General features: G+C 48.8%; 1 protein-coding gene across 1 annotated transcript in view; it reads right to left on the bottom strand.

The window, feature by feature from the left end:
- The window catches only part of LOC107122162 (sodium-dependent noradrenaline transporter-like), a gene marked incomplete at its 5' end in the record, with an annotated part of 41,185 nt that overhangs the window by 25,676 nt on the left and 3,357 nt on the right, over positions 1 to 12,152 (bottom strand). Inside the window, 3 exons of the mRNA XM_015425189.1 lie at positions 152 to 280; positions 5,551 to 5,663; positions 7,524 to 7,648. Coding sequence (XP_015280675.1) covers positions 152 to 280; positions 5,551 to 5,663; positions 7,524 to 7,648 — 367 coding nt within the window. The remainder of the gene's footprint in view (positions 1 to 151; positions 281 to 5,550; positions 5,664 to 7,523; positions 7,649 to 12,152) is intronic.

Here is a 12,152-nt window from a genome sequence, read left to right as displayed (position 1 = left end):
CCTTCCTTCCTTCCTTCCTTCCTTCCTTCCTTCCTTCCTTCCTTCCTTCCTTGTAGTGATGATATTCCCAACCCAACTTCTTCCAACTGTGACATGCGAAAGCCACTGTGACCCCATCGGTTGGCACCCACCTCCCCCAAACAATACTTACATTTGTGATGCAGAACAGAGCACCCAGGAAAGTGATGAACGCAACCCCAAAGGTGAAGAGCTTCCTGTGCCTTTTCAGGATGTGGAAATCATCCGCTAAGCCAGTGATGATAGCTTCCATGCCCCCCATCTAAGGAGGAAGCAAAAGAGAGTTGTAGGTTAATAAGAATTCTTCCGGGATGATTTCAGAGTTAGTTTCTTTAAACATACCGAGGTCTGTCTGGTCCAGCATTCTGTCTCCAACACTACCAAGGTGGGTGAGGAAGATCATGATGTTTAGGAAGGTCAAAGGCAAGAAGGCAATTGTAAGTTATTGTTGCGTTCCCCGTCATCTAGAAAACCACAGGTACCCTGGTGTGTATTCTGGAAATTTAAGGGCACAAGCTTTCTTAAGAGGGGGCAATTTTACCTTCCCATTATTGTTCACAGAGCTGTCCCCCTTTTTTCTGTGCGTGGGGGGGGGGGTCAGCAGATCCACAGGACAGCATATGGGGCAAAGCGGGAGGTGAAATCTCCAGAAATCACTGTCCCTGTCTTCAGAAAACTTAAAAAGGTAAAGGTCAGGGGTCATTTTCTGCAAGAGCGCACAGGAGCGGAGCTCCGGCAGTAAAGAACCCAGGGGGCGGGCACATGCAACAAGCCCCATCCCCTGCTCCCAGCAGCCCTCAGTCAGAGCAAGAAGCAGCCAGGTAAGCTGCAGAGCCCCCCGGTCCAAAACAGTCCAGTGGCACCTTCAAGACCAAGTTTTATTCAGGTACAAGCTCTCCCTCCTCTGCAAGGACAGTTCCGCACATTCCTTTTCACCACCACCCCTGAACTAGGGATCCAGAACAGTCCAGTGGTGCCTGAGTGGTGGGTACTGCCTTCTGACACACGTCTGCTGAATCCAGCTAAGATTCTGGCCAAATCAATATTAAAAGAGCAAAAAAGACGTAGGGAGAGGCATGCGAATTCTGATTGTGCCTTATTCACTGGTCACTCCATACACCCCTCTGAAACAGCTTTCAGATGGTCACTCCGTACACCCATCAGAAAAGAGCCCGTTTGGTGTAGTGGTTAAGTGCGCGGATTCTAATCTGGGAGAACCGGGTTTGATTCCCCACTCCTCCACTTGCAGCTGCTGGATGACCTTGGGCAAGCCATAGTTCTGTCAGAGCTGTTCTCTCAAGGACAGTTCTGGAAAGAGTTCTCTCAGCCCCACATACCTCACATGGTGTCTGTTGTGGGGAGGGGGAGTTTGTAAGCCACTCTGAACGACGGGCGGGTTATCAATCCAATCTCTTCTTCTTTTTCTTTATATGTCAGCCTTCGCAATGTCATCCACCCAATGGGTAGAAGATTGGGAGGCAGACACAGGTTTGTTTCTTACTCAAAAATTGGTGGGACCCCCCCTTTTTTTGTTTTATTTCAAGGCTAGTGACTCATCTGAAAAAGCAAAAACCCAATCCAGAGATTGCCCCAGACATGTCCCGAGTGTCAAGAAAAAGTTCTCGTGAGAGCAATTGCCATAATGTCTATTTACTTCACTCAGAAGGGAACACGCTCTTGGTCTAAATATAGTTGGGGGCGGCAACCTTTATCCCACTCTGGCACTGAGAACAAGAGGGTCCGAGTACTGTTAAGAGTACTCAGTAAGTTTCAGGCCGGCCTGCAGTTTCTGGGAGCCTCTTTGTCCTCAACTAAGGAAAATAAATACCCAACCTAGAGAAAGCACGCACATGCATCTCCATAGCTGTCAAGGGTCCGGATTATGAAATGATCTTTAGGCCACTGACGTTGAGATGGTGGAAAACCCTGATGCCCAGTATTGTTCTACCAATGGCCAAAAACCAAAGTGGAGAACTGGACACGAAACCAGCCATGTGATCTTTCACATGCTCTCTGTTTCTCACTCATGTGACAGGGTCAACAGACCCAAGGTGGAGCTGAAGACCATTTCAGGGGTTTCCAGCCTTTTCGAGCCTGCAGGCACCTTTGGAATCCTGATGCAGGGTGGTGGGCGCAAGAGTGAACTGGCTGCTGCAGGAGGCGGAGCTAGCCACAAGAGGTCATGGAGTAAGGCTGGGAATAATTCGAATAGATTTCAGAAGCTCATTTCAGGAAGAAGCTCTATTTAACAGGATGCCTTTCTAAATTTACATGTCATTTCAAAATATTTTCTTGCATACACAGCTTTAGGGGTGTGCCAAAAAAAAATCGGTATTTTCGGGTTCGGGTATATCGAACCCAAAAAATATCAGTATTTCCCAATATTTTCAAATCCCAATAATAGTATGGTATTCGGATTCGGTAAATATTTGGGAAACTCGATTTTTAACAGCCCCATTATACCTTATGGGGACCCCAAGTTTTGAAAAGAAGACCAGGGGGTCCAGTTCTATGGACCCATAAAGAAGGTGCCCCATCCTCCATTGGTATCAACGGTTTCATAGTCCCTTTAAATGCCTTGGCCAAGTGGCGTGAGTTCACTTGGAAGGCATTTAAAGGGACTGCAATCCCTTTAAATGCTCTTTAACTGCGGCTATCTGGTGGTCCTGAAAATCCCAAATATTTTGGGGATTTTGGGGGGTTGGCCATTTCGGATAGCTGAAAAATTAGCCAAATCGATATCCGGCTAAAAGAATATCTGGAAAATACAGATAAGGTATTTTTCAGATATATTTTCAGCTCAGATATCGCCGAATGCACACCTCTACACAGCTTACCTTCAGGATCACAGTGAAGATCCTTGTACAGTGGTAGGAGCTGCTGCTGTAGCAACTTTGGAAAAAACCTGCACAGCCAACCAAGTCTCCGATGGCCAATCAGAAATTGCCTGCTAGGCAAAAACCCCACCCGGCTCCACCAACTTTCTAAAAACATTTGGCAGGTGCTAGGAAAGGGGTTCGTGCGCACCACGTTGCAGACCCCTGGGCCATGCTATGGGGCTTCTGAGCCGCTTGTTTCTGACAACTCTCACTTTTGTGTCTACTTTAGGGAAGGAGTAGCAGCAATAGAATCAGTCCATGCAGTACGTGGAGCAGCTGGAAAAGGGAATTCACCTCTGAAGGCACATCCATCCATACGCCTGCTCTCTGTGGTCCGTGATGAACTGTTTTCATTGTACAGCCCCAAGCAGAGCCAATCCCATGCTAGATTCCGGTCCCAAAGTCTCACTTCTGACACTTCCAGTTAAGGAGACCATCTGTATCGCTTTGTGTTTTCCCCCCCTTCAGCTGCAACCTGTGATTAAGCTGTCTTGCTCGAGTCATTCTGAAACAATTTTCTCGGTAGGGTGCTTTTCTGTGGTCCACCCCTTTTCTCCCTGTCAAACACTGGGGTCTAGATAGCATTGTTTGATCTGCGAGGGGCTGGGGGGGTAGACAGCCTTGTTTTTTTGGTAGGAAGGACACGTTCAGCCTAATCTGTAGTTCCCAGTAGCAAGTGTGCTCTGCTGAAGGCCTGTGCTGAAAGCCCTGCACTGGCTGCCAATAGCGTTCCGAATCGGCTTCAAAGTGCTGGTACTTACCTTTAAAGCCCTATATGGCCAGGGTCCGACGTACCTGAGGGACCGCCTTTCACCACACATACCCCAGAGAGCACTACGGTCGGGGGCCCAACATCGCCTTGTGATCCCAGGCCCCCAAGAGGCCAGGCTTGTGGCAAACAGGGCCAGGGCCTTTTCGGTGGCGGCTCCTACCTGGTGGAATGAGCTCCCGGAGGAGATCGGGGCCCTGCGGGACCTTTCACAGTTCCGCAGGCCCTGCAAGATGGACCTCTTCCGCCAGGCTTTTAATTAGGAGCCGCCACTACCACCTCCACCGACTACCGTGAGGGACGGCCCAATATAAAACTTTTACAGTACCGCGATGGATCGATGCCGCCAAAATGGGCTCTGGGTTAATATATTCTCAAGCCTTCATCTTGATTTGACTGAAGCAATAATACCACCGAGCACTTTATTAATGTTAGTCTGATCGTTTTATTTTGATTTTAATGTATTATACTGGCACTTGGCGCCCTTGTTATGAGCCGCCCTGAGCCCGCTTGCAGGGAGGGCGGGATAAAACTGTGAGAACATAAATAAAAAAATAAAAAAATAAAGTGGCGAGGGCCATTCATGTGACTGCGTTCTTTAAACTGTGGTTAAAATAGATATGCGTCTTTCCCTCACAGTATCATCCGCGGGAGAATCTATATGGGAAAGATTGGGTTCATATTGAGGGGGGGGGCATTTAAAAAAAATCTATTTCCGTTTCATGCCGAAGCACCAAGGAGGGCTTCCCTCTATCCTCTGCCTTGTAGTGCAGGTTCCCGTAATTTGGAGAGGGGGAGGAAGAAGAGGATATGAATCAAGGAATGGGTGAAAGCTTGGAGAAACTTCGGGGAAAAGGGAGGGTTTTTTGCTCCCTCTAATGCTCCCTCTAAGCTGTGGAGTCTTATGAGCAAAAATCCTACTTTGTGAGCTACTGGCACGAAAGCTGTGAGCGAGTGATTTGGCTACTACCTACATTAGTTTGTCCTGGAGCCGTCCTTCCTGAGCTAAGACGAAAATGTGTGAGCCAGAGGCTAAAAAACTATGAGCTGGCTCACACTAACTTAGCTTACTGGTTGGGACAGACAACCAAGAAAACAATAGAGAAGAGAATAAGGCAACTCAGGAGGAAAGAAAACAGATAATATAACTGCATCAAAGAAATCCACAGAGATCATAGAATCATAGAATGTTAGAGTTGGAAGGGACCTTGCAGGTCATCTAGTCCAACCCCCTGCACTCTGCAGGAGCATAGGTGAAAGACAGCCCTACATACCTACAACATACCCGAAAGATGGCCGTCCAGCCTCCGCTTGAAAACGTCCAGCGATGGAGCATCCACCACCTCCCGAGGCAGTCTGTTCCACTGCTCAACCACTCTCACAGTTAGGAAGTTTCTCCTGATACTTAGTCGGTAACGACTCCCTTGTCATTTCCACCCATTAGATCTAGTCTTGCGATCCGGAGCAAGAGAGAATAGATCTGCTCCATCTTCTACATGACAGCCCTTCAGATACTTGAAGACTGCAATCATGTCCCCTCTAAGCCTTCTCTTTCCCATGGGATGCTAAACCCAATGGGTTGGATCCCACAGAAAACCTCTGGTGATGGAAGAGATTTCTATAAGCAGAACAGGAGTTCCTCACCTCTTTCCTCCTTCTGTAGCCTAAAAAATTGTCCCTGAAATCCTGCCCCTGAGGCATTGGAGTCCTCAACAAATGGCACAAAGGGGGAAATTAGCCAAAAACACACACACCCCTTTTCCATGCACAAAATACTCCTGCAGGTTTCAAGCCAACATAAGGGGAATATGTACAATAATTCTACAGATAAGGAAACACAGAAAGCGACACGAAGGGCCGTGCTAGACAGGGGAGAATACTCACAGCACTGTCGATCCCCAGCGTTAGCAGCATGATGAAGAATACCACGGCCCAAAAGGTGGATCCGTTAAGGGTTGAAATCGCTTCTGGATAAATGATGAAAACCAATCCAGGTCCTGAAGGAGAAGGAGAAGATTTGTTTCTTAATTCTTAAAATTTAGCCCCTTTGGTAGAAATGCAGTGTTTGTGTTTGGTAGAATTGCAATGTTTATGACTCAACAGTAGGTGTCGCTATACAGCCATTTGCATAGCTAACAGAACTATAGCCTTGCCTAGTGATAAAACAGAGCTTTGAAAGCAAGAAGAGATTCACTGAAAGTAACCAGTACTTCATTAGATCTCTAAGGTAATGAGAGAGATTTGTTTTTTGTTCCATAAGAATAGGCTGTACCGATTCTACAGTGGAAGGAAGGGAGGGAGGGAGGCTGAACTAAGCTGTGGGAGAAAAATCATTCTCTAAAAGCACTGTAAGAGGATTTGGCCCACTTAGGATGAACAGAGACCCACATTATAGATAAGAAGAACAAACTCCAAACGGTCTTTGATTCTAAAGCACATCAACAATACCTGGAAACTGTACCTAGATGTTTGGACAGACCTCCCATCAGGCCCATAGCTAAAGCGGGGTCCACCCCCCTAGCTGTTTTTATGGGGCCCCTTCCTGAGTCTCGGCTCCCCTACCCCAACTCCCCCTGATTGCCAGTCAGCCTGTTGGCAGGGAGGACAAGGGCAGTGATTTCGGAGGCCGCCCCTGGTGCTGTGCCTCGGGAAAAGGCACTGGGGCTCTTTGGGGAGGGGGGAGCTGGACCCAGATGCTCCACAGGGAAGGCCTACCCTTCGGGAGGGGAGGGGAGAGGGAGGGAAGCTGTGGCCGCCCGCTGCAGCCCTTGCCCTGGAGTCTTTGATTGGATTAGCAGGCAGGGCCCCCTCCAGGCCCCCTCCCTAAAAAAGTCCTTAGCTACGGGGCCGCCTCCCATGTGTTTCTTATATGTATCTCTCTGACGTTTTAAACAAGTTGTAGACCCCTGGCATTAACAAAAAATGGTAGAAGAGAGAAGAGATTGGATTTATACCCCGCCCTTCACTACCGAAAGGTGTTTCAGAGCGGCTTACAAACTCCTTTCCCTTTCCCTCCCCACAACAGACACCCTGTGAGGTAAAAGAAGAAGAAGAGATTGGATTTATATGCCGCCCTTCACTACCCAAAGGAGTCTCAGAGCGGCTTACAAACTCCTTTCCCTCCACCTCCCCACAACAGACACCCTCTGAGGGAGAAGAAGAAGAAGAGATTGGATTTATACACTGCCCTTCACTACCCAAAGGAGTCTCAGAGCGGCTCACAATCTCCTTTCCCTTTCCCTCCCCACAACAGACACCCTGTGAGGTAAAAGAAGAAGAAGAGATTGGATTTATACCCCGCCCTTCACTACCCAAAGGAGTCTCAGAGTGGCTTACAAACTCCTTTCCCTCCACCTCCCCACAACAGACACCCTGTGAGGGAGAAGAAGAAGAAGAGATTGGATTTATACACTGCCCTTCACTACCCAAAGGAGTCTCAGAGTGGCTTACAATTTCCTGTCCCTCCCCACAACAGACACCCTGTGAGGTAGGTGGGGCTGAGAGAGCTCTGACAGAAACGGCTCTTTTTCAAGAACAGCTCTTAGCAGAACTACGGCTTGCCCAAGGTCATCCAGCCAGTTGCAAGTGGAGGAGTGGGGAATCAAACCTGGTTCTCCCAGATTAGAGTCCGCGCACTTAACCCCTACACCAAACTGGTACCTTGATAGAACTCTGGCTATGAGCACTCATTCTCCAGCTTCCCACTGGCTTATAATTACAACCAATGAGGCCATCAGGAGGAGGACAGGAGACAACCAGATAACGTCCACCACTACACCAAACTGGCTCTGGTAGGGATGTGAGGGTTGAAGAGAGGAGACTTCACTTCGGGGCAAGGGGGAAAAGAGCCTTCCTACCTTCAGTGGCCACATCCTGGATTTTGACTTTGGACTTATGAGCCATGTAGCCTAAGATAGAAAAAATGGCGAACCCCGAGATGAAGCTGGTGCAGCAGTTGACAGTACTGGTCAGCAACGCGTCTCTAAGAGGGAGGGGGAAAAAGCACAAGAGACGGCATCAGGAGAACAGAGGGAATCCCAACCTCGACATTACTGGTAAACTACACACAGAGAGAGACACACACACAGGCTATGGTCAGACAGACGGAATAATCTACTTTCAACCCACGTTCCAACTGGATTTTTACTGTGTGAACTGGCAAAATCCGATTCGAAAGTGCACTGAAAGTGGATTATTCCGTCCGTCTGACCACAGACACACAAAGCTGCCTTATATCGAATCAGTATGTACAAAGACAAATATGGTCACAGTCCGTAGACATGAAAAGATAGAGCCACAGGAACTGTGTAAAGTTCTGCTACAGAACAGGGTGCCTGGTAGGAATTTCACCTTCCCGACATACATGTGGCCCTAGATTAGGATCGTTCGGAATTAGAATTGTAAGCCGCTCAGAGCCCCTTGGGGGGGGGGGTGAGCGGGATAGAAAGTTGAATGAAATAAATAAATAATAAATAAAGTGCGCTCAATGTTTCTTTAACGATAGCAATAATGTTATAAATATGAAAATTACAAAAGTGATACTAACACATTCAAATTGCAAATCCAGTTACATAAGATAGAAAATAATGACGACGGCGGGACGGTGGTCTCCGGAATGCGATGCCGTTTCGACAAACGTCTTCTTCTGACCAAGAATCTATAAGTGGATGATGTGTGGGAAATTGCACTTCAGTAGAAAAGCTACCCGATTCACACTGAGTTCAATGACAGTTTCACCTATTTCATTGCACAAGTAATGGAAAAAATTTCTCTCAGACGAAATAAAGCCCCCCCCCGGGCCCCGGTCTAAAACAGTCCAGCGGCACCTTTAAGACCAAGTTTTATTCAGGTACAAGCTCTCCCTCCTCTGCGAGGACAGATCTGCACGTTCCCCCCCACACACACAATAGCCAGCAATCCAAAACAGTCCAGTGGAGGCTGAGCGGTGGGTGTTGCCTTCTGACACACTTCCGGTGATGTCAGGGGGCGTGGCATATGCAAATGAGTTATGCAAATGAGTTATGCTAATGAGCTCCTGCACCTCTTTTTCTACGAAATGACCCCTCCCCCCTTCTGCACTAAAATTGAGTTCAACCATCTTCTTATTACAGGGTTTCCTCCCCATTCTGCATTACATTCCCTCCCTTCAGTGGTCAGCCCGATTTCAGCCTGCTGTTGCCCCAGGTTCTTTGGATGCTGTTTTGCTGTGGACTTAAATTGCCTCGACGTGAACACTGAGAAAATCCGGAGTGGCAGGCAAATGCGGGAAGGACCTTTCTTTCCTACGGATGTGAGAGTTAGAAGACGCAGGATATCCCACGTGGGCCCAATCTGCATCTAGCATTCACTCCGCTGCTTTACCAGACTCATGCGGGAACAGAAATTCCCCTCTACATTGCACGCCACTTTCACTTTGAGGAATTGTTGGATTCTATGGAAGCCTCCACACTGCATGCCGCTTTCACTTCGTTTAATCTCTCAGATTTATGGTAAAGGTAAAGGTCTCCCTCGCTCGAAAGCCAGTCGAATCTGACTCTAGGGTTGCGGTGCTCGTCTCCGTTTCCAAGCCGAAGAGCCAGCGCTGTCCGAAGACGTTTCTGTGGTCATGTGGCTGGCATGACTAGACACCGAGGCACACAGAATGCTGTTACCTTCCCACCAAAGCGGTACCTATTTATCTACTTGCAATTTCTTGCTTTCGAACTGCTAGGTTGGCAGGAGCTGGGACCAGAGCTCACTCCGTCATGCGGCACTCGGGTCGAACTGCCGAACTACAGACCTTCCTGTCTGCAGCTCAGCGTCTTAACCACTTGAGCCATCTGCATAGATTTATGGTCATTTTATGGTTTGGTAAAACAGCAGAGCAAATGCTAGATGCAGATTGGGCCACGATCACCCGCTTCCTGTTGATATTAGGGGAGTGGAGACGGGTGCCAGAGGGAGTGCATGAACCGGCAGCTTTCTTCCAATCTCACCTGAGGCACAAAAACAACTGATTTAGCAGGATCCGAATTAATGGAAATGGGGCTGAACGGGTAACCTTTTCTGGAAGGAAAATGGAGTTCCCAGGGCTATTTTTGGGCAGGAACACACAGGAACGGAGTTCCGGCTGGCTCCCGAGTTGGCCACGCCCAGCAGGAACTCATTAACATAATAGGCCACACCCAACAGCAGAAACTCATTAGCATAATAGGCCACACCCAACAGCAGAAACTCATCAGGATTGGCTACATTAGGGGTGTGTGGCCTAACATGCAAAGGAGTTCCTGCTACAAAAACAAGCCCTGGGTTTTGACAACAAACGAGGTAAACAGAATAAGAAGCAAAAGGTGGGTGTGGCTGGATGACCACACTTCTGGTAACATGGGGTTGTGTGGCCTAATATCCCAATGAGCTATGCTATCAGGGGTGTGGCCTAATATGCTAATGAGTTTCTGCTGTTAGGCGTGGCCTGTTATGCAAATGAGTTCCTGCTGGGCTTTTTCTACAAAAAAAAGCCCTGGGAGTTCCTAAGAACAGAGTGGGGACGATCACTGAACCTACCTGCCTAGTCCTTTACTTTGCCCTTTTCTGTGAACTTGGTGGCAGCGGTTGCACTCTCCACTGGTACTGGGAGCCACATTTCCTACCGTTTTTGAAACCCAAAGATGCCCAGGTGGCCTGGCTTGGAGATATGGCTTGGAGATCTCTTGGAATTACAAAGGATTTCCAGGCTACCGAGACCAGTTCCCTTCAGAGAGAATGTCTGCTTTGGAGGGTGGGCTCCGGGGCTATTTTGGGGCAGGAACGCACAGGAACGGAGTTCCGGCTGGCTCCCGAGTTGGCCACGCCCAGCAGGAACTCATTAGCATAATAGGCCACACCCAACAGCAGGAACTCATTAGGATTGGCTACAGTAGGGGTGTGTGGCCTAACATGCAAAGGAGTTCCTGCTACAAAAAAAGGCCCTGGGTTTTGACAACAAACAAGGTAAACGGAATAAGAAGGGAAAGGTGGGTGTGGCTGGATGACCACACTTCTGGTAACATGGGGGTGTGGCCTAATGTGCTAATGAGCGGTGCTGTCAGGGTGTGGCCTAATATGCTAATGAGTTCCTGCTGTTGTCTGTGGCCTATTATGCTAATGAGTTCCTGCTGGGCTTTATGATATTATAACCTGCGGAGGTCCCTCCCCTCCCCCAACCCTGCCTTCCCAGGCCCTGCCCCCAAATCTCCAGGAATCTCCCAACCTGGAGTTGGCAACCCTACCAACTGAAGACCGGCAGCACTGGCATTACTCTGCTTTAGCTTCATGAGGATGCTGTACAGCCAATCAGATTTGGCCTTGTGGTGACATCTGAAGCCGGGACCAGGTTGAGGACAACGTCTCCTGGTTCCTCCTTGTGACTTCTTTTAGTTTTGAAAACAGGGAGGAACTGAGGGTGTCCAGCAGCTGCTAGGGTTGGTCCCCCGTTTTGGGAGGGGTTCTACCCGCCGGGGGAAGCCCCACCCCCAACACCCACAGCCCCCCCTCTCTCTCCCTTTAAGTGTGTGGAACCCGTGTTTCCTCCCAAGCCTGATCTCCACAAGCTTGCAGGGAAATGCCAGCTTCGTGCTCTTAAAAGGGAAACGCGGCTGCTCTTAAAGGGGAAACGCCGGCTCCTGCATTTAAAAGGGAAACGCCGGCTCCTTTAAGTGCAGTGAACGGCCGTTTCTGGAGATCCGGCGTTGAGCTCGACGACGGGGGGGGGGGGGGGCGGACGTCCCCAACGTGACGTCATCACATTGGGAATGCCCCGCCCCCTCCAGGAACTCCCCCAAAGTCCCCCGCTAGCAGCTGCTGGTAGGAGTGTGAACATTCTGCCTTGGCTTGCAGTTTCCCCCAACAGCAGGAAAGGAAGGGGGCACCCTTTGTGAATGAGATGGAAATGATGGGGAGATATTTCACCCCAGGCTCCTCCTGCTACAGACAGCTTTTATAGCCACACACCCAACCGAAGCCGCACCGCCTCCTTCACAAAGCGCTATTGCGAAGCTAGTTGAGTTTCACTTCCATAATGGGGTTTTGCAGACTTATAAAGCCGATGCCAACTCTCTTTTCTTCCTAAGGTGAAGTCATTTAAATTCCAATTGTCTTGGCACCAAACCTTGTTTTAGAAGATTAAAAGATAAAACAATACTTCAGAAACGTTACAAATTGCTCTTTTCAGCCGAGGATAAACAACATGGGTAAACAGCATACGACAAGTTTAATAATCTCCAAACAAATTTAACGCAATTGGGAGCGTTGCCCCCAGCAATGTTTCTCTCTCTCTCTCTCCCCCTTCCTCCCGTAGATCTAGGGCAGTGGTAGCGAACCTATGGCACGGGGCCAGAGGTGGTACTCAGAGCCCTCTCTGTGGGCACGCGTGCCATCGCCCCAGCCAGGCCCAGACCATCATTAAAGTGTCGAATTCTCTGCCAAATAATTTTAAGTAAATGAAAGCATTTGGGATTGCTTTCCTTACT

The sequence above is a fragment of the Gekko japonicus genome, unplaced genomic scaffold (assembly GCF_001447785.1).
Source record: "Gekko japonicus isolate JY-2015 unplaced genomic scaffold, Gekko_japonicus_V1.1 scaffold5761, whole genome shotgun sequence".
Classification (NCBI taxonomy): domain Eukaryota; kingdom Metazoa; phylum Chordata; class Lepidosauria; order Squamata; family Gekkonidae; genus Gekko; species Gekko japonicus.
The sequence above is the reverse complement of the archived record's forward strand: the minus strand, read 5'-3'. Positions and strand labels throughout refer to the sequence as shown.